At 44.9% G+C, this 23,616-nt stretch overlaps 1 protein-coding gene across 1 annotated transcript in view; it reads right to left on the bottom strand.

Moving 5' to 3' along the window:
- Positions 1-798: 798 nt before the first annotated feature.
- Positions 799-23,616, bottom strand: part of LOC135375728 (thrombin inhibitor savignin-like) — a 73,886-nt gene continuing 51,068 nt past the window's right edge. The window contains exon 4 of the mRNA XM_064608399.1: positions 799-905. Within this exon, the coding sequence (XP_064464469.1) occupies positions 799-905 (107 nt within the window). The remainder of the gene's footprint in view (positions 906-23,616) is intronic.

Consider the following 23,616-nt stretch of genomic DNA (forward strand, 5'->3'; position numbering starts at 1 on the left):
CGTGGCTTCTGTCTTGCTGCAGAATAAAGCAACCGTCAGGGAAAGTACCGTTAAGGACGTATGGGAGCAGATGATCTTCGATGGCTCTAACGTATGCGGCTCCGTTGAAGCGGCCGTCTAGGCGGACAAGAGGCCCCAAGCCCTCATGCGAAAGGGCGCCCCACACGCTGACGGAGTGCCGTCCACTGGAGACCACGTTTTGAACGTACTGGGATAGATATCTGAAAAGGAAAAATGAATAGGGCCGTCTCGAAGCAGGCGCGGACTCTCAAGGTATTACCTGCAGTTAGGAGGACGCCAAACCCGCCTCCTCTGGGACCATTTCGTATTAAACGTCGCCTCATCAGTAAACAGCACGTGGCTCCACTGCGCGGGGTCACACTCTGCGTAGCTTAAGGCAAAGTCCAGTCTTGCCTCTCGGTGTTCCGGCTTCAGCGCGGGCTTCTGAACCGCGACTCCGGAACGCAGACCCCCGAGGCACGCTAATCTTCGTCGGATGGTTGTACTCGACGCTTGCAGGCTCAGCTCCTTCTTCACGTCGACAGCCGTCAGAAACGGGTCGACCACGTTTGCAGCAATTATTGCCCCGTCCTCGTTCGACGTCGTTGCCCGCGGCCGTCCAGACCTTGGTGCATCTTCAAGTTGCCCTTCATCACGGATGCGCTGAGTGATGCGGTTCACCGAAGACAAGCAGCATCCCACCTCTCGAGCAACCGTTCGCTGAGAATGCCCTGCAAGCGACATGGACACGATCTGTCGCCTCCGCTCCAGACTAATCCTGTCGCCGGTCATCTTGAACTAGTGCTGAGGTGAAGAAGGCTTTGTCTTTTTATACAGTTGTAGTGATGATGGGGTGAGGGAGACCCCAAGCATCATACAGCCGAAGAAGGCGTGGTAGGGTGTTGCTGAAAGATTAAAAAGATGCATCATAAGAATTAATTCACCCCATAGAGTCATAATTATCGAATAAATTGAATTGAAAGTACGCCGCAAAAAGCGACCACACGCAACGGCGGTGGAGAGCAGTACCAGCCTGTGATCTGCCTGGGACCTCGCGCTGACGCTACAGGTGCGACGCTCGCTGATTGGTCCAGAGAAATGTTCATGCCCAAGATTCGCGGACAAAAAGTTAAAGCGTGCTTCGCCTGATTACACCCACAGACGCAATGAATAAGAAACGTATAATTTCATTTTTGGCGGAAAACGTCGACACTTTTGACTGGGGGGGATATATTTATTAGACGAAAGGAAAAAAAAACGGGGGGAAGGTCAGCCAAACGGGAGATCGGCTTGCTATTCCGCAAACAAAGCAAATAAATAAAAGAAGAATAAAATAAATAAACAAAGAAAAGAATTCGGAAATAAAGGATAACCTAACAAACGGTTAAAGAAGGATCAGATAGATTAAAGACAAAGATGACAAAAAAAAAAGATTATTAACAAACGGTGAAAGAATGATGAGATGGATTTCAGAAGAAAGCATGAGGTTAATGCGTTGGGGGTGAGAGTGGGGCACTGAAGAATGAGATTGCACGACTGGAGTTCACAGGCTGTTCGTAAGACCTGAATCGCTCAAGAAAGTCAAAACTGCTTCGGTCACAGACCGCTGTGTGTGATGTCCTACAGGGCCGAGCAGAGTGGCCAGAGAAAAGTCTGTGCAACGAAGCTCGAGTAGGCGTCATCTAAGCCTGGCTCGAGGGGTGTCGAATATGTGACAGTCGAGGAGAAGATGTTGAATATCAGCTTCAACAGCGCAAGTGGGGCATTTGGGGGACTGGAGAAGACCCATTTTACAGAGAAGTAGAGGTGTCCTGGCGGCATTAAGTCGTAGTCGGTGTATAATGGACGCTTCTTGACGCGAGCAGTGGTGTGTGGCAACGAAATCCATCGACGGGTCGATAGACCGGAGATGCTCGTTCAGTCGGACAGCGTCCTCTTGAAACTGCCGAGTGCCGCTATGACGGAGTCGCTGTGTCTGTAACCGACATGCTGAGGCTGAAAGTGGTAGGAGACAGTTATTGAAGGTGACGTCCCCATGTGCCCGACGTGCTAAGGCTGAAAGTGGTAGGAGACAGTTATTGAAGGTGACGTCCCCATGTGCCCGACGTGCTAAGGCGTCTGCGCGGGTGTTTCCATGCAGGCCGGTATGACTGGGTACCCATTGGAAACATAGGCTATGACCCGAGGATACAAGTCGGTTGTATGACTGGTTCCACACTGGATCCTGTGAGATATATGTACAAGAAATTACGCCGAAAAGAATTATCCGTATATCTATAAAGGCTTCTGTTCCCCCGGCATTTGAAATCTTATACATTGTACTCAATGGGACAGAAGTATAGAATTCGCGCGGCATCGTGATTTCACAGTCCTATACATCAAAAGCTCTCCGCTTTAGGTAACTTTCCACTGCAGTTTCACAATTAGGGGGACCATGTTAGGAACCTAAAGTGAATGTCTTGGTTATGTAGTGAGCCAATTTTGTTCCCGAGTGAGTGAAAGTGCGACTAAAATGTGAGACATCGTACTTAAAGAGGGCTTAGCCTAAAGCCACTTCCGCATGTCAGAAAGCCGACTGTGCGTTTGAGCACGTGTAAATGCGAGGAGGAATGAAACTCGAAAAGGAGGGAAATTATCAGAGTTCAGCACACATTCTTTTCTGATAAGCAGCGCCTCAAGACGGGTTTGATAAAATCATCTACAAAATAAAGGTGTGCTTTCACAGCCAAAGAGACTGAAGAACGTACATTTCTGGTGACATCTGCTTTAAAACCAGAAAAGACAACGCCGCAGATACTGCGTTCCCCTGAGGTTCGCGTATTGGGAAATCGAACGCTCTGTTCTTCTTAGTATCGATTTTTAAAACACTTTCTGACATTGTAATTATGGCGGTAAAAAGATGTACAAAATTCTGATGGCTGTAGTGTACCGTTATTGCCATGCGATTTGTCCGCCAATGATTCCCTTTTAATCTTATCTGTGACCGTCATGTTTTTGCATGTATATAATGTATGCTTATTTTTGTTTCACACTTGTTCTTAATTTTTCCGCACAGCACCACGGGGAAGCTTGGTAGCCACCAATATGAAACTGGGCACCTTAATAGCTGTGAGGTTGTATATGTTGTCTAAAGAAGTTATATACCTCTATTTAGGGGAAGCGAACGCAAGGCAATTTTTCTTTTTCTTTTCTTCATGCGTGCACTTGTCTCGGCGACAGCATTGTGCATCGCCGAGCCGTTGCGCCAACGGCAAATGTCAATGACAAATGTAAATGTCATCTAAGTAAGACATATGTCTGTTTGTTCAACTCACTTATAGAATACAACAAGGTCTGGCGCATATAATCGTGTTGTGTCAATGTTTTGACTTGAATGTGTTGACTTCAAGCCGATCATGGCGACGTACCTGTGCAGAAACTTGACAATACATTGCCAGAAGCGCGCTTTTTTATCCTTCCTTTAAGCAAGTGCTCGGAGATATGCATCGTCCTGTGCGACTGCATGCTTATTTATTTATTGCCTGGCACGTTTTGTGCGTGAAATAGTGCACCCTGGGCGATTTTTGCGAACACTCGAGGTGACGTTGTACTTCGCCTTCTACAAAGTACTGTCAATAGCCTAAGAGAGCGTTACCCCATTATTCCCACCACCATGGCGATATCCGATCATCCTTTCATGTTTCCTTTTTTTGTGCACAGCAGGGGTGCCGAACTCATTCGTGTCCGCGGGCCGCATTGAGCCATGAAGGAACTACGCGGGCCGCATACGACTGTTTTGGGGTAGCCTGCTTTTGATATAGATGCTCGAATTCACTCGGGAGATCACCAAACCTACCAGTCCGTTTTTGGTAGCTTTGAAGGCACTAATACGCATTACAAATCGGCCATGCAGGGTTTTCTCAGAAATTTGGTAGGAATGTATTAGTACTACTAGTAATACTAATCGAGTAAAAATCTGACTCAGAGACAGGTTTAGAGAGTCATCAAGACGTCGAAAGCAACACAGAGGCAGACAGTAAATGTCGAACTTTACACTTTTTGTCGTATGGTTAGAGGTTGAAATCACTTTTCGTAAGTTTATGCGCAACGGAGAACGAAGAAATCGTTTGATTGTGAATCGTTTTTGTGTGTTGGAATAGTTTTGATCAGGCAAACGGAAAGATTCCTTGATATCATATTTGTGAGATCCCCTGACGGTACCTGTGTACAAATAAATGAACATGAACAGGTGAACATGAACCAGATCAGCAGTGTTTTCAGAAACGCCCTGATCAAGCGCCTCGCCTAAGGTGAAGTAATTGTGTGCATCCAGTGACTTATGCTTGCACAATATCAGCAGTGAACTGGCTCGGCGAAAATGATGGATAAACTACTATGCGATTGTGATCGGCGGTTGTTTTGTGGCTTGGCTGTCCAGTTGTCGATGTACAACGCAAAGATATCGTCATGTTGTTCACTATTCATAAACAACTTTGTATTGTAGCGACACTTGTCTGATTGCTTCATAGCTCTATATTATTCAGGTATTGTGGAAGAAGACAGCCGAGAGCGGTGTAGCAGTGCAACACAACCGATGTCGCGCTTGCCGAAAGCATTCGCACGGCTGCGTTCAGTGTGTTTTGCCCACACCAACTCTGCGCATGCGCAGATGGCGCGTCTTGTTTGTAAACAGTAAAGTGGTTTATACATTTGGAACGAACGAACAGATCAATTGTTTCCGTGCGCTGCTGTCGGGCGGTATTTCGAAACTTCCAGCGCGATTTTTTTTTAAACCAGAAAAATACAAAAAGCAACACTGAAGCTTCCGTAGTTTAATATATACAAGCTTTCGCGTGGGGGACCACGCTTCATCAGGTACAAGGTGACCTTGTACCTGATGAAGCGTGGTCCCCCACGCGAAAGCTTGTATATATTAAACTACGGAAGCTTCAGTGTTGCTTTTTGTATTGTGCTACATTTCTGATCGGACTTGACTTCCCCTGTCTCACCGAGATTCTGCTATAAACCAGAAAAAGAAAAAGAAGAAAGAACTGAGATGAGGTACATAATCGCCCCCCTGTTTTCCACTCTTCCCTGCTGCACTCTCTCGATATGTGCATGTCTGTACGCCGCTCGTAGCCACAGTGGCTTCGCGGCGATAATATGGAATTAAAAAAAATATATAATCACGGATAAGAGAAGATCCCCTTCCCCGTCTACAACTCCGCCATTGACAGTTTTGCTATAGGCCCTGTAGTTAAGAGGATCACCAATTATTTTCAGTTAACTAATTAATTAATAAACGAGGAAACAAAAAATAGGCTGAGTATCACTGGACCTTTACTAACGTACTACTTACGCACTAAGTCTCGTTCAAGTGCAATGCACCATTTTTATTTTTAAGAAAAGCCTTATTTTAAATGAAACGTCCTGCAATAATAGTGAAAACAGTGTCGGAGGTATGATGGCATTGAAAATGCCATTTATACCAGGTGTACTCGTCTAAAAAAGAAGTCTGGCATTTGAAAACGATGAAGCAGTTTGAAGTATCCTTATCAAGCTCGTCACGCAGTGCCCGTTATCACCAATCAAAAGGAAGTGACCCGTGATAAGTGTTCGCTCTCTCCTATATAGTCCTCCTTCCTTTCGGGTTTCATGCCTCTTCTCACCTACACACGTGTGCAAAGGTAAAGTTGTCTTACTTACACAACACGTGCTATTAGGCTAAGCGCATATTAGGGAGACGTGTCTGCGAATCTTAGGCATGGTCTTCTACTCGGCTGTTGGGGGTTCTGAACAAACATTGCGCCTGGCTCGGTCGTGATTCGGCCGCTCCTTCTATCCCCAGTTCTTCAGGGGAACTGGCAAAGCTGGTTTGCGGCGGCTAAGGGACATGGCGCTGACCCCCATTGACCAGCGAACCAGAGGGAGTTACCCATGTAACGTCATGGGTGACATAGCATCATACTTCTCCTCCTCGTTTTACCCGCAGTGGGGAGTTAAGGGTGAACGCGCGGAGCCATGTTTAACGAAGAAAGATGAAAGTCACTGAAAAGGTTAGCCAGCTGTAGGACTGGAACCCACATCTTCTGGATTGCCGGTGTTAGTGTTAGAAGGTGTGTTAGCTTAGCTGAATTGGTAGACCCATGGACTAGCAATCCAGAAGATGTGGGTTCGAATCCTACAGCTGGCTAACCTTTTCAGTGACTTTCATCTTTCTTCGTTAATTTCTTAGGCAATTTGAGGCTGTATTATGTATTTGTCCCTTCTATGTTGTTCCAGCCTCAGAACATCAGTTCTGCCATGTTTATGTGTTTTTTGTTTTTTTTGTGGAAGCTAATTGCACGCATCAAAACCTTTCGCGCTATTCGGTGACACACACAGCCATTAGCAAAACGACAGCAATTAGTGTCATTAGTACAATGACACACACCCTTTCATCAGACGTCTTAATTTGAAAACTTTTTGGATGGCCCTTTGTACTCTTTTAAAGCATGAGTGCCTAGCAGATGCGTATACCATGCATCCGTAGTCCATTTTAGATCCGATAACAGATGCGTAAATAGGTGCATTGTTTCTTTTTCAGCACCCCAAGACCTGTGTGATAGAATTTTGATTATGTTTAGCGATTTCGTGCATTTCTTTTTAATATACGTGATGTGGTCAACAAAAGTGAGTTTCTTGTCGAAGATGACACCAAGAAACTTATAGTCTGAGCGGACACCAGGGGACTGGTTTCCTATGCTAAGTACTGGGTCCGGGTACATACCTCTTCTTCGACAGAAAGACACGCACGCAGTTTCCTCCGGAGAAAACCTAAAACCATTTTCACATGACCATTTAACTACAGTTTATTTATACTAAGCTGCGGCTGTCTTTCACAAGATGGCAAGTTGGAAGAAAAGCAGGATATTTCGATATCATCTACATAAATTGATAAGTTAACTGAAGGAGGTATTGCCCTAGCCAGATACAGCTCAATAGAACACTTAGTACCGAACCTCGTGGGACTCCATTTTCCTGCGTAAATGGTCGGGATAAAGTCATTTCATGCTGGACTTTAAACGTCCTGTTTTCGAGGAAGTCTGCTATGCAACGCAGCAGCCGGCCACGTATGCAAAAGAGAAGATGTCCCGAAGTATAACATATCGCCATGCCGTGTCATAAGCTCTTTCTAAGTAAAGGAACAACAAAACACACAGACACGCAACGTTGCTTCCTCACAAAGGGCTTCCGAATAAGTGATCCCAATCGGACAAGACGGTCTACTGTAGATCTACCCGCTCTAAAGCCTCATTGATACTGTGTGAAAAAGTTATTGACTTCAAGAAAGTATATGAGGCGATTGTTCACCATCCGATGGAAAGTTTTCCCCAAACACCTGGTGAGTGCAATCGGTCTGCTACTAGTGGGATTAGGTGGATCTTTGCTTTGTTTTAAGATTGGCACCACTGTTGCCATCTTCCAAGACGAGGGAAAATTTCCTGCTGCCCAAACTGTGTTGTATATAAGTCAAGCAATACTTTTTGTGACATAGGAGGTAGACGACCCACACGATCCTGGACCACGGACGGTGGTCCTGGAGCGTGATAATGCTCCCATGAGTTCTGTAATATTGAAGGGTTGGTTGTATGTTTTCGCGTCACCAGCAGTGGTTAAAATCCATTGCTTTATTTTACGAAAATCACCGCTGTCGTGGGTAGAGCTGGATACAGTTTCGAAATGTTTACCCAGTGTGTCAGCCTGCTGCTGTAAGCTCTGACATGGAATGTCGTTAATGTGCAGAAGGGGAACAGCGAGGTTTGGGTATTCACCTTTTATCTTCTTAAGTCTTTCCTCTAACTTTTTAGCTGGTGTGTTGTAATTTAGGGATGGAACAAAGTTTCTCCAGGACACTTTTTTCGACTGCCGTCTCGTCCATTTGATTTTCGGCCCTGCTTTCTTGAAAATCGGTAAGTTTGTAGGGGTCGGATATACCTTCTAAATATGCCCCAAGCTCTGTTTGGTTCCTTTCTAGTGTTTTTGCATTCCTCGTTCCACCAGGGCTTCGGACGTCTCGGAAGACGGCCTAATGTTTGTGGGATGGAGATTGGGGCACAATGGGCACAATGGATTTAAGATTGTGTCTGTAATGTATTCATTTAGTTGGTCAAGGTCAGTACCACCAGGAAATGAAAATTGGAGACAGGCTAATTTCGCAAACAACCTCCAGTCGGCCTGTGATGATTTCCAACGGTGTGGACAAGTGTGCCTTTTCAGAGTGTCAGGTATCTGGTGAAACTTTAGGACCACTGGGCAGTGGTCACTGCCATGATGGTCTCCATCCACTGTACACTCCAAACTTTGAAGGAGTGATGGACTGCAAAGGGAGATATTTATATACTCGAGAACATCTGTGCGAAGGAGTTTACATACGTTGGGGATCCTGTGTTGAGCAGACAAAGTGACCTTGTGAGTAATACTCTCTCAAGCATTTTGCCACTAGTGACTCTTCTATTGCTGGCGCATAAAGAGGTATGCGCATTGCAGTCACCTAGTATAATAAAGGGTGTGGGTAATTGGTCAAAGAGGTTCTCTAATTCCCTCTGCTCTATTACACCTGAGGGGAGGATAGACTGAACAAACAAAACATTATTCAGACAAACTTGTACAGCAACCGCTTCCAGTGGTGACCTTAACAAGTATTTCGGTAGAAAAATATATACTCACAAAATAAATTTATTACTTTCAAGATACTTACAAGTTACAGTGTGAAATTTACTGTCAAACAAATAGAAATAAAATTGAGACAGAAAGATGTACCGTATTTGCTCGACTCTAACGCGCGCCTGAATGTAACGCGCAGGCGTATTGGGTAAGGTGGGGCAAGATGAGACACAACTTTGCAATTGAATATGAAATTTTTATTTTTCGTGTTAAAAAAAAACTAGCCATAGGCACATTCTCAGGGGTCTAGAGCTTCCGACGTGTAAATACAGAACCGACGTAACCGGTTTAAAGTAAATACATAAGAAGAAATTCAAAAATGCAGATTGTCTCATCTTGCCTCAATCCTTGGGGCAAGACGAGACAATAGCACGCGGCAAGATGAGACACGCCGTCGTAATGAACTACTATATAAACTAGTTTTTGCAATCCAAGCAGACAAAGTAAAGCGCGTGGGCCCGGGCCCACAGAACCCCCTTGAGCACACCGCCCACATGACGCGTAATAAAACCACAGAGAACCCCGTGCTACTTTGCTCACCGTCCTTTGCGAACATGGCACCGCCAGTCTGATGCGTCACTAGTCGTTCGTTTTTACGTGGCTTCTACTTTGTTGGAAATATCCTAGGAAACATGAAAATTTGCTGGATAATCCTAGGTAATAGCAAAAAATAAATATCTGGGGAACAAGCCTAAAGCCACCTAATAGTTTACTTATCAGTTTCTAAATTTGATTACATTTGAATTGCCTTAAATTTAAATTACATTAAATTGTCGCGTCTTGCCCCGTGCATATCATCGAGTGCATTAATTCTTCTATTCAACACCGTATAAGGAAGAGCGCCCATATTTTGCATAGATCTAGATGAGTGAATAACGAAAGAGGATGTCGACTTACATTGACAGAATAACCCTGCGAAACGCTGCCGCACAGATGACAAGAAAAGGGATTACAGAAAATCGCGCCTTTTTTGCGGGTGTTTACATTCCAGGCAGAAGTAACTGATTTTTTTTTTTTTTCTCTTTAACGCATACACCAATCCGGACAATGCTCACGTGCAATAAAACGGACATGCAGAGCCACCTAAGAGCAAAGTTTCAAGCGCACGGAGCAACGCGTCTCTGAGACAGGCGGCGTCGAGCAAAAAATGTCGCGTCTTGCCCCGTGTCTCATCTTGCCCCACCTTACCCTACATAAAAAAAAAAGAAAAAAAAGAAACATTTTCTCGTCCTTTCTTTCTCTGGAAAACAAACCAATAACGTATCTTAAAAACAACTTACGAAATCAGTACTTGTTACCTCTAAGATAGAATACTAAATACTCATCTTTCAAGTCATATTTGATATACTAAGTTACTCTCAAAAGTGTTTAAGATACAGTTACTTGAGTATAGATTATTTAAAGGGACAGTTTGGACACCAGATGTGAAGTAAATAGGCCTTATCAGATTACTCCTTATATCTTTCCGAGCCATCATGCAAAATATTTGGTTTACATTCGGCTCTGATAATTTGTAATTCAATTTTCAACTTGCATCTTTTACCCCCGACTGAAAGCGGCGCTTCGAACAATCGTGACGTCAGGAGCGTTCTCCTACGGCCTTTCCGGCGTCTGCTCGGCTCCTCTCGACGGGCTGTGTGCTGTTTTTTGCGTCGCCGTCCCTGGTTCCCGTCCTTTCAATACGCATGACATTCCTGCTTTTTATTAACAGTAACTGATTACAGCACATGAGAACAAGAAGGAAAACACAACGTGCGTGCCGTTTTTCGGGTTTGCGGAGTCTGAACCCCTAAAACATTTGCGCATGGCGAGTATTCACTGTCCTGGATAAAAGCTCGGTGAATTACCAACCCCTTTTGAAGAGTAAAGTAAGTGTCATTAAGTAATAATGATTGGGTGTTTACGTCGCGAGACAACTGAGATCAAGTGTTATTAAGTGTCGACCTCATTCTCGTCACAGATTTAGCTTATATACGCAGCATAAACATTTGTCAGTCACGTCTTTCTGAGTTACAGCTCCAACACCTGCATAACAAATGTCACACGCTACATAGTTCGGAATAACATAAGTTACTAAACAACTCGCCAATCCCAACTGGGTCACGTCTCACCTGAAAATCTCGCTTCGCACCTCAACCAACCGCCGATTGTTCTTGCGTCGTCTTCCACAATTGTGACGTCGGGAACAACGGTGACATCACGTAGAAACCGAAATCGGATATGGGTTAACCGTAGGTTTTAATTCGCTTTCTCTAAAACGTGGATGATATACATGTGGAGCACAAGCGAATGTAATGGCAATCCGAATACGTTCAGCAGAGTTAAGAACGTAGGAGTACGTAAAAGCGGCTTCTTTGCAACTTACGTAAAGGCAAGTGAAGCCTTCAGTCATCTGGTGGGCTTCTCTGCGGCATGCACCCGCGTGGGTATACGTTATGGAGCAATGACATCCCTTACGCGCGATATCAGCTATTAGGAAACGCTTGTTGTGTCAAACACCGATATCGGCAGAGAAAGAGGACACTAGCACGTGAGATTCCGAGCCTGCCCATCTGCCTCACCACAGGCTTGCTACTAACTCCGACGATTGTGTTATCCACGACCTACTCTATACTAGAGACCTGGACAACTGACAATCGCCTGTGGGAGAACCGGGTCATGGGATAGTTACGGTAGTGGCCACTGCAAGCGCCACATAGCATTATTGGGGAGAGGGAATGACACGGTCACCCTTGCCACCGTCTTTCGTGCTACCAGGCTGTTGCTAAGCACGCGCTATTTTCTCTCTTACTGCTTCGTCGTTGTCAACACTGCCCACCATGCATCGCCGCGGTTTCGGCAAGTCACGTGGTAACGAAGAGTGCAAGCTAGCGCCAAATCCCATAGCCAAGCGGCGACTGCCAGAACCACTACCCCGGTGCTGGGAGCTTTGCGGATGTCCAGGTCTCTAGTGTAGAGTAGGTCGTGGTGTTATCTATCGAAAAGTAACTACCACTTCTGACTCTGACTTATTACAAAAAGACCTCGATACGATACTAACATGGTGCTCCACGTGGCACATGGAACTAAACCTCGGAAAGTGTAAGCACATGAGAATATGCCGCAACAACGAACCTTCTCATACATACATGATTAATAACACTGCATTGGAACGTGTTTCTACATATAAATATCTTGGCATTTTCATATCTTCTAATCTATCCTGGAAACCACACATCGAGTATATAATCAAAAACGCCACACGCATGCACTCTAGGGTACATCCGCCGTAATTACAGCCTTGGTCCACTAAATCTAAAACTCATGTTATACCGAACCCTCGTGCTTCCGAAGCTGGAATATGCTGCTTCTGTGTGGGACCCGGGACAGGCGACACGCATTGCTCAAGTAGAAAGTGCACAAAACCGCGCAGCACGGTTTATTCTCGGTAATTATGCCAGGCCAGTGTTACTTCCATGAAAGCTAGTCTTAACCTATCTTATCTCTCACTTCGACGCAGTGTTACTCATCTTTGTCTATTTCACAAAATTTTTTATCATAACGATATCCTCGGACACTCTTTAATTTCTCGTCCGTCACATATCTCTTCACGGCTGGACCATGCACAGAAGGTTGGCATTCCCTTTTGCACTACTAACGTATACTTTCGGTCATTTCTGCCCAAAACCTCTCTCGAGTGGAACCACCTTCCCGGCTCTATTTCATCCATTACTGCCCCTTCATTATTTAAGAATGCTCTTTGTGATCATCTGAACGCCACATGGTGATTTTTTTTCCTTTCATTGTCTAATTTTTCATTGTTTTGTGTCTTCTGAATGCATCCTCTTATAATTGAACTTATTGGTGCATACGCCCCTCCCCTCTCTAATACTAATAAGCCCTGAGGGTATCATAAATAAATAAATAAATAAATAAACTGGAATGGCACAACCTATGCGCCGCCTGGACTGTGGAACAGGCACAGGAATAACCTCCCTTCATCTTTTCGCAGAGGCTGTTCGGGTGCTCTGGCTTCGGGTGAGGAAAGCGCGTCATTAGGGAGTTTTAGTTCCCACTACGACAACACGCCGATAGATACGATCTCCGAAAAACACATACGACTCATGAGTCGGTGGGAATGATTCGTAAAGCTCTTGTCCGCAGTCTTAGTTTGCAGACGAAGAGTCACCGAGAACTACCAGGCTCCCACAACTCCCCATAGAGCCTATGGTTTGAGATAATTCAGGCAACACTGGGCATGCAACCAATGAAAATGAACTATGATGCCTACCATTCGGCCAATCAGGAGTATCTCAGTTTGGCTCGCCTTTCGGCCCGGTACTGGCTACCATCGGCTTTAACTTTTACTGGCTTTCATGCCCGACGCTCGTTATCCCGTATTCCAGAACAACTAGGCAAATTTTGGACAAAATACACATTTATTTGAAACATCGTACTGACTCAATAGTCTGACACAAATATTCACCGTGCGTAGAGTCCAAATCGTTGCGTTCGTTGACCAAGTTCGAACTCGCAAAACACACACAGTCTACTCCTAGAAGCGAGCGACGCTCACACGAGTGCATGTGATTTCACGGTGACCATCTCCTTTCGTTGGTCGCAGTGTGAAGGTTTCAACGAAGCGCAAAATGCTTGTTGCAGGGACACCGAATCCTGTCTCCGTTGTGACTGCATTTGGAAATGCGACGGCGCTCAGAAGTGTTCCTCAGGCGTCAGCTCACCACTGCATTCCAGTTCTGAACTCGAGAGACTGTTCCTATGTAGAATACTTGCGTCGGGAAACACCACAAAACGCGCTGAGTCACTTTGACACACTAACAAATCTGCGACTTCTCCACTTCTCTTTGAACAATGCGGTCATAGTCATACGGTGCTGACAACCACTGATCTCTATGTATAAAGGCTGGATCGCGCATGGGAGAGGGGCTCGTGGGGGAGAGGCGTGCCTTCGGGCCGCCATGTTGGTGGGCCCTAAAGTGCTGTGTGTGCCCATAGAAAACAATGGGAGGCAACAGAGATTGTGAGTATTTATTGCGCTGCTAGCATTGATCGTGGTTTGTCATCAGTCATCACACAATTTTGTAAGGTGCCAGTATACTGATGTATCCTAACAGTGTTTCACAGGTGTCCTGCCGTTCGATTCTTAATTACGTTATGTTTTGCATTCCGAAACTAGACCGTCACTGCAGTGCAGCGCTGGGGATTGTACTACAGCACGTTTCTGAGCCAATATTTCAATAAGAAACGACTTGAGGTTAACAACAACCATGTATATAATATCCCGTACTGCGTTCTGAACAAAAATTGTTCCATAAAGAACGGTCCGGGAAAAGATATACTCGCATAGCAGAAAGAGATCGTTCTGTAGAATCACAGCCGTTGTTTTAGCCGTGTATGCGTTTAGTATGATTTATATCAAGCATCGCCTTAGAAAGAGTCTTTTAGTAAACGACAGCGGTGCTCTGCCTCGCAAATATGGAGGCGCAAATACGCGAAATATGCGCAAATAATTACTTCACGCAATTAGATCACACTCGTTAGGACAGTTAATCAGGTAGTGATGTAAGCTTAATCAATTAAGTTACTTAGAAAGTGGTAACACCTCCTTGAGACACAGGACTTACCTCTTTTTGAAGTACAGCCCTTCTATGTTTGTTTACTTCTTCCTTTATTTGTTCTGATTATTTGCAGGCGCGGTTGTGCCAAACTGAATGTCCTTCTCCAGCACTCACATGCTTTTGTTGAATACAACTGCAGCGTGAGAAAAGCTGCTTGGGGACGGGGTCCTGCTCAGACTTGTACGTATTTGGAGTATTGTATTTAAAATACTGTATTTGAAATACAATTTGCGGTATTTTGGTACTCTACTCAATACTTTTTGTTTTGTGTATTTGTACTCTATTTAAAGCACATTTTATGGTATTTTCTACTCAATACTCTAATTACATATTTTGGATCTCCCTCTCAAACTTTCTGTGTCTCGTCTTTCCATTATCTTGCGTGTTCAGTGGAAATTTCCTGAGTCCCTCGGACTTGACCCGGACATTGGCCCTTCTTGGAAGTCGCCATTTAGAGATCTTGGCCCGTATGTACTAATCCTTTGCGGATGAGTTCTATTATGTGTGCCCTAATGTGGTAACGCCGAATTCTGACCTCGCCGAGCAGGGACCTGCTAGAAGTTTGATTTGTTCTGGGTCACATATACTTAGTGGAGTGAAATGATATCTCTTTGTCATCTTTTTGGGACTTCTGTTTAGATGACTCCTATCATACAGGGACGGCTTGCATAGTACGCGGGTTTCAGGTTATTCATGTCACATAGCGGCGACTCGCCGCATTGACCAGTGACTGGTGACTTTTTGAGTTCAAGGATAAATAGTATCTTAATTGTATTTCAAATACTTTTTGAAGTATTTCGTACTCTATCTTAATTACTTTAATTTTCATGTATTTATACTCTATCTTAATTACATTCTAACGTCAGTATTTATTATATTATCTTAAATACATTTTTGAGTGTCTTGTACATGTCTGGTCCTGCTATCCAGTGCTGACTTTGTCATGCTTGTTATGTGGAGCATGTTCCAAAAAATGCAACTCCACGTATGGTCTTCAAATTGCAACAGGACTATTTGGAGCTTGAAACAGTTGTGATTTTGTTATTTTGGCCCTCGTGTACCCAGTCTGTGAAACGCAAACAAAAAAGTCTAACACGATATGCTTTTGTAATGAAGATCACTGATGATGAGTAAAGAGAATATACGAGTTCAACTTTATTCAATATTTTATATCATTCATTATATTATTCAACATTTTATGTCAAGTTTATACAACATCAAGTTTATTCAAGTTCAAGACTTATTTCTTGCACTTATGCGTTTCAGGGTACAATGAACGTGTAGGGAGGTATCAAAAGACTACATTTATTATTTTGTGACCTTGCTACAATGACAATATATAATTTAGGAATGATAATGGTCAAGTACGCTCTCTAAATTTGTAGCACTCAATTTTAGGTTGGAATGAGCAATGAATAGCAACTTCCCTCCTGATATTTTCTCATATATGCTAGATTTTAAATTTAATGTGATCGAATATGTGATAATATAATAATATATAAGAATATAATATGTGATAAATGAATGTGATCAACAGTAGATGTAAACAACATGAGTAGCCAGAGAAGTGCATTCTCAATAAATAATTTTCTTCTTATAGCGTGTATGTGCATGCCTATTAAGTGAAACAATTATCACACATCCCTGACAAGTTTCAATTTCAGAGAGTGTACTGTAGAGGCTGCTTAGATCTACAACAGTTCATACAAGGTATTATATACTGTGAATGCCTTTAAAAATCCCAAGTGACACATATGCCTTTACTTTCTGGAGGTGCTGTGGTAGTCAAAGTTTGTGGGCATTACGCAGGTTCTGCACCCATTTCTTGAGTATGTCGAGGCAGCTGTGAAGTAACCTGCATTGATGATGATTATTCCAATTTTTATGGTGCATCGACAACAAAGGAAATAATACATCAGAAGATTGGTTTGGGTGCAACCAGTTAAAAATGAATATGTCGTTTAATAAATGCATTGGACAAATGTTAAAACATCAGTTTAAAACATGGTTTACAATCCCTGTATCTTCTATAAATTAAAAAGATTAAAAACTAGTCTGAAAAGAATATGGGGAACTCTTCTAAAAAGAATTATAATCTCTAATTATTATATTGCTGGGTGAAGGAGCCTAAAGTGTAAGGTGTGTTTCTGATGGTGAACATGTAAGAAAATATGCAAAACTGAGAGAGGCTAACCACAGTGCGTGCACTGAGGTTGTTCCTTCCTGTAAAGTAGAAACCAGTGGATGAGGAACGTGATACTTACCTGTACACCCAGCCGTATCACACTGCACAAATTATTCACTTGGTAGCCCTCATGACGAAACCTGTATTGAGAGACCACTTTTGCCTTAAAAACTGCTACAAATAGCACGACACGCTACAAATTATTACTATCGTAACAAGCTGACGATACAGCTCAGACACAAAGGCGTTATTCAAGTCGCGCCACACCACCGTTACGTAGGATTCTTTGTCACAAATCAAACCAAGGCACAAAACAATACCAATACATGAAAAAAGGTGACAATCGTGGTCTCATTATGACGTAATACCGAACTTGTGTGTGAAGCTAATTCAAAGAAATGAATGTGGCACTTGCTTCCGCAGAGAACACCGTGTACCATGCAGGCAATGCATGCAAAAAAGCGCTCGAGTGCTCGCACATATATTGATGACAACACTACCTGTGTAGTGTAACGTGTTCTTGCAAGCATATTATGCACTCAAATTGTATTTGCCGCCGGGTAAAATGCAAGTGTGCCCGATTGAACGTCGGAAGAGCGATCAAGCAACCTGCATCCAGTGCTCGTTTTGAGCAAAAAGACACTTCATAATGGTCAACTAAATATACAGAATGGACGCCTATTTATCCCTTGATAAAGAATGACTCACCTGTATCAATTTATGCCCTGTAACCTTGCCAGTACGGTTGGGACGACCGTAATTGCAAGAAGTTGCCATGATCGCTGCCGCACCTGTATGGTTACAGTAAGATGGCGGCCGGTTTCTTCACGATCGCGCTCCCTATCCGCGATCCAGCCTTTTATAATCGAGATCAGTGCTGTCAACTGACACAGTGTTGCCACACGTGAACCAAATTTTTCTGTAGATCCGAGCCCGAAAAATCTGTAGATAGAGCTAAAAATCTGTCTGCGAGGTCTGGACTGTAAGCGGGATGTGGCAGCAACTCCCAGCCAACCTCCTGTACGGTGCGTGCCGTGAGATGCGCGGTATGCGGGCGTGCATTGTCTTGTAGGAGGAAGACTCCTTTGGTGATGAGGCTCGGCCGCTTTTGCTTCAGCGCCTTATGCACATCCCTGAGAACCTGGCAGTAATGTGCACTACTCGTGGTGGTACCACTGCGCAGAAAATCAACATGAACAACGCCAGCCTTGTCCCAGAAAACCGTGGCCGTGACCTTACCCGCAGACGGAGTGCTTCGGAACTTCTTGGGAGCTGGCGAGCCCGGATGCTTTCCACTGTTTTGATGCGCGTTTAGACTCAGGAGTGAAATGGTGCACCCACGTTTCGTCGCACGTCATCATCCGACCAAGGAACGGCTGTCCTTTAGTGTCGAAACGGTACCTTAGCTCTTGGGAGATTTCCAGTCTTCTCTGCCGGTCAAACACGGAGAGCTGCCTCGGGACCCAAAGGGCACTAACTTTCCGAAACTAGAGGTGTTCATGAATGATAGTGTTCAACGTTCCCACAGAAAGGTCCGTCTTTCGAGCCAGTTCGAGACATGTTATCCGTCGGTCCTTGAGGGTCAGGCGCTCCACAAGTTGGATGTTCTCAAGAACTCTGACACTGGGCTGTCAGCCGCCCCGGCCGGGATCGTCCTGCACTGATGTACGGACCAGCGGCATGGCCGAGTGGGCTAAGGCGTCCGCTCATTGGTGATAACCAAGGTCGTGCTGTAGACTGGGAGGTGGTGGGCAGGGTGTCGAACCGAAACGTTTATCGTTCCGGTTTTCGTTCCGGTTACATCATAAACGATCCGGTACCGGTTCTGCTCCGGAGCAAAAAAATAACGGTTCATACCGGTTTTTAACCTGTTCCGCTTCTGCTGGGAATATTTATCCCCACAAAAAAATCAATGTTATAAAATGTAAACCCGTTTATTCCGCATACATGGTATTTAATATTATAGACCAAACATATGTATAATAATAATAATAATGTATAACATATGTATAATATTAATAGACAGCTGTGAAATTGGTAGCTTCTGGTTCCTGTAGGTTACTGTCTGTTCAAATAGGCTTTCTCCTTTCTTGAAGCACATGCTACAAACGGACTTGTTTGTCGTGATGTCATACGTAAAGTACTTTCTTGCTGGGTTGGAGCGATCGCGTCCCATCCGAATGTCTGTTGCTACTGTCTAGCCAGCAAGCACCACCGCACGAGTACGACGCAAATCGAGGAACACCTTCACTCACAAACGCCCTCGACGGCTCCGTTTTATTTTCTTCGTGTCCTGTCCACAAAAGAGTTGCCACTTCGCACTGGCTTGCCCTCGCGTAGACGTAAATGTATTCAACTTAGCTGCTCTCAAACAAGGGACGCGTTGCGCGACATTACCGATAAAGAAGCCGTTATGCTGCCCCCTTGGGTCGCTGTTTAGTTGAGGAGAGTTTGCGGGGATCAAATTAGAACGAACAGTATGGCACATTGCTAGAGAGTCACATGTACCTCTAAGTCTGTGTGCGTGCGCGAACGATAAACCATTACAAAGGGAGCCTAAGGATCATAGTATACCGACATACATTCCACCGTAACCGTAACCCTCGTATGGTACCCATGACATGACTTCAGAGCACACGACGTCTGTTTCATTCGCCTATCCGTAGTCCAAACCGGCGAAGTTTTTTTTTTTGGACCGAAAACCGTTAAATATATTTTTCGATTTCCCTCCTGAGCGAAAAAAAACGTATACGGTTTCGATTCCGTTCCGGTTCGCACCAAAAGAGCGGTTTTTTTTTCGGTTTTCGGTTCCGGTTTTTGGTTCGCTCCGACACCCTGGTGGTGGGTTCGAATCTTACCGCCGGCTGTGCTGTCTGAGGTTTTCCCTGGGTGTTCCGAAGACGTTCCAGACGAATGTCTGCACAGTTTCCCATGAAGTCGGCCCAGGACGCATACTAACACTTCTGTCCCCCACTCCTTCCTGCTGTCCTCTTTCCGTCTGTCCACATCTGTACGTCGCTCATAGCCACAGTTGCTTTGCTGCGCCAACACGCAATAAAAAAAAACGATGTACGTACGTCTCGGAACCGTTTGCACCACTCAAATACTTTGCTGCGGCTAAGTGTATCGTAGCCATACTGAGCCTGAAGTCTTCTGTGAATTTCAGATGACTTTACGCCTTCCTTCACGAGAAACTTCATGACAATTCGCTGTTCGATGTGCGCGCTCACCTCGTTGTCGGCCATCTTGTCCAACACGTGTCTTCTGTTTTGCACAAACTTTGGACCACCACGTGGTGAACGCGGAGGCCTGTCGCGTGTGAAAATAACGAAAAGTAGCGCGAGCCATTTGTACACTCAGGAGACAGAAAGTCCCGGTTTGACTTGAACACCCCTCGTACATACAGGGTGTTTCACCTAAGATGATAAAAAATTCTAACTGGCTACGTAATCGCCGGAGCATTGTCGGACTTTCGGCAATTACCTTCTGGAAACTTTTGCCACCATTGAGGAAGGCTTTGGACAATTTTTAATTGCGGTAAATTTATCTTTTGTACACTTAGGAGGCAGAAAGTCCCAGTTTGACTTGAACACCCCTCGTATTATTTCCACAGACATAATGAAAGCGCACATGCGTGACGTGGATTATAAACGTTGTTGTTTCACTTCAACGCGGGTTAAGTCTGTGATGCAAACTGGTAACGCGCACACGAACACTCAAGAAAACTGATTTAGCGTTGAGGCTCGCCAATAATTCAGACGCAGTAGACGTCCCTCTCTTTCGGCGAGCCCCGCCAGTTTCGTGATCGACGGATCAAATCCTTGTCAATGGCGAAGGCGAAGCTGTTTGACACAACAGCATGCGTTTTGTGTGCAGGAGGCCACTCGGTGGTCGTTAAGAGGCTGTTTGCTTCGTTTTCGTCAAATTAACTGCGGAGAATATTCTAAAAAATAGTCAGTAAAACACTCATTCCCGCATTCTGTTGACGTTTTTCATCGTTGTAGTTTTGTGCACTGATGCGAAACACTAGGTCGACTCATTCGTTGGAGCAAAAAAATCATGAGATTTTCAGAAATCTCTGTAGATCTGTAGATTTTTCAAAAAGACGTCAAAGATGTCATCTGTCTGTGTTTGCTTGCTTGTGGCTTTCCGTGTCACAGTTTGCGTGAACTTTGTGTGTGTACGGGTTGTGTTTGGAGTGTTGTCGTTTGCCGCGTGTGTATGCGTGGGTGCAGTGGTCGTTGTGGTCCCCTTTGATGCCATCGTGTGTTCTGGCGTGTTTGCGGTGCTGGCACTTAAAGTGTAAGCTGGTTGAGGATGCTGTCTTTGAGCGTTTGTCAGTGCGGGACGGCATCTATGGACCATTAGGTGTTTGATGTTGTGTGCCATAGCTCGTACGCCCGCGTGGTTTGGGTGGATGCCGTCCCGAGCGAGATGTGCTTCAGCGTGGTATTCTAAAGCTGCGTGTGTGATTACCATAACGTTGGTGTGTGCCTGACGCATGTGGATGAGGTGGTTGTTGACAGCGTGCGCCTTCCTGTTGAACTCGTGTAGCCATGTGTCCTGGTGTATGTATGATCGGTGTTTGTTCTGTCTTCGGGGAAGTATCGTTGTCAGTACTATTTCAGCGTCTGGTCTGTCGTTGTCTGTCTTCGAATTCCTGGATGACATGTTGTGCTGTCGACCGTGCGATGTCATTGGTCCCTACGTGGAGTATGAAGTGCGTGATGTTCGGTGGGGCGGCGGTTACATGTGTCATGATGTCTCGTATTCTTGCGCCGCTTGAGAAGTGTATGTGAGGTCCGTGTTCTCCGTGCGGGATGTGTTCGTGTATGTACTTGTAACAGCTATCCCCTAGGAGTGCGACATGTGAGAAAGAGAGGACGGGTTGCTTACCTCCTGAGGCCATCGGGTCGTCAGTAGCGAACGTAGATGGGTAGAAATCCAGCGAACCGGTAGAGATGTAGGAAGGGAGTTGCCTCAGGACAGAAGCCGCCGATATTTCGAACAGAGACTGTTCTTCTGGGCACCGTCCTCATCATTGGCATAGTATTTAAAGGGTTAGGTGTGACGTGTTTAAAGGTTCATGCGAATTGTGGGTCAACAGCCCGGAGGGAAGAAAGGTTCCGTACGGGCTTCTACGGCCGGAGTGAATGGCTGCTTTGTTAGAGTGTGGAGGGGATTATGTGAACGTTGTGATCTAGGCTACAGACCGGTTACAGAAAAATGGAAGGTTCAAGAACACGTGGACGAAACTGGACAATAGGCAAGAGCATAGCGAAAGATAAGGAGGTGAGTGGTTACGTGGGGAAAGTTCCAGAACGAGCAAAGTATTTTTTTTTATTTGTAATACAAAGTTGTGGCATGCAATAAAGAAAGCAGAAAGCAGTGGCCATGCAGAACATAACAGATGATAATGGAGGTAGAAGCGAAAAGCATATTTTATTTGTGAAGTGTTTCTAGGGTGCCTTGTGATTTGTTGATACCGGACGGGTGAAGAGCGTTGAACTTGTATATGAGATAAGACTCCCTATCACGTCTGTCACGTGTGGATCTAAACCCGGTTGAATATATAGTTTAATATTGTCAAAATTGTGACCAGGAACGTTAGAGTGTTCGGCGACTGCTTTGGGGAGTTTGTTGGACATGTCGGTTCTCTGTCCGATAAGGCGGTTGTTCATTTGTTGGCCGGTTTCACCAATGTATTGCATAGAGCAGTCGCCGCATTCAATGCAGTATATGACATTGGAGCTTGTGCATGTGAATGCGTGGTTAACGTGGTGGGTGTAATTGCTCGCAGTGCTTTTGATGGAGATAGCGTGTTGAACGTGCTTGCATGTTTTGCAGCGCGGGAGGCTGCAGGGTCGTGTTCCCGTGTACGGGGTGCTTGTTTTGCTGATTTTGGCATTGACCAAGGAGTCTGCCAGGTTTTTTGCGCGTCGGTATGTCACCTGTATGGAATTTGTGAATATATTGCTAAGTCGGTCACTGCTTTGGAGGAGGGGCTCGTGCTTCTGTAGAATGGCTTTGATGTTTGGAAGTGCGTTGGAATATCTTGTGATGAAGCTTCTTTGGCACGCGTCAGGATTTTTTCGGTTTTCCAGAACCTCGTCTCGATCGAGTGTGAGTGCCTTGCGACGGAATTCGATTAGGAGGGAGTCTGGATAGTCCCTTTGGGCAAGTGTACTGCAGAGTTCGTCAAGCTTCTCAGCGTAATCTGTGTCGTTTGAACAAATTCTGCGTAGTCTTACACTCTGCCCATTAGGAATTCCAACCTTACAGTGACGCGGGTGGTGACTCTTGAAGTGAAGGTATTGTTGTTTGTCAGTTGGCTTTTTGTACAGGGTTGTGATGAGGTTGCCGTTGTCTAGTGATATTGTGGTGTCGAGGAAGTTAATTAAGTGAGTTGACTGTTGTGATGTGAACTTTATGTTGCTATGCGCGGTGTTCAGTAGATCTATGAACTTTTGAAATTCATGTTCTCCGTGTTCCCATATTATCAGTATATCATCGATGTATCGAAGGTACACCATGGGTTTTAATGAGAGGGCGCGGAGAACTTTGTTTTCTAAGAACCCCATGAAGATATTTGCGTATGTGGGTGCAACAGGTGTGCCCATACTTGTACCGTGTACTTGTAGGTAGTATTCGCCATTGAACTCGAAGTAGTTCAGTTTAAGGACCATGTCCATTAGAGCGAGTATGGTTTCCGTGTCTTTTCTGGTGTTTGTTGTAGAAAGGGTATTGCAGAGGGCTGTGATTCCGTCATTGTGTGGGATGTTAGTATACAGTGATGTCACATCCAGCGTGGCTAGTATTGTGTCCCTACCAAATGTACGAGTGTTGTTTATATCTCTGATTATTCTGAGGAGGTGGGGTGTGTCTTGTACATGCGATGGCAGTGTTGTCGGCATATGGTTTAAATAGTGTTCCAGGAATTTCGAGAGTCTTTCTGTTGGTGTGTTATTATTAGATACAATTGGCCTTCCGGGGATGTCAGCCGTTTAGAGCTCGTTGGCGTTGTACCTTGTGGATTTTGGGCAGTAAATAGAAACGACCTGCGCCTGTGTTTGATGCGGTGAGATATCTGAGGTCATCACGTGTGATGAGCTTTCGTTCGTGGAGGTC

Source organism: Ornithodoros turicata, chromosome 1 (assembly GCF_037126465.1).
Source record: "Ornithodoros turicata isolate Travis chromosome 1, ASM3712646v1, whole genome shotgun sequence".
In the NCBI taxonomy this organism is placed as follows: Eukaryota; Metazoa; Arthropoda; class Arachnida; order Ixodida; family Argasidae; genus Ornithodoros; species Ornithodoros turicata.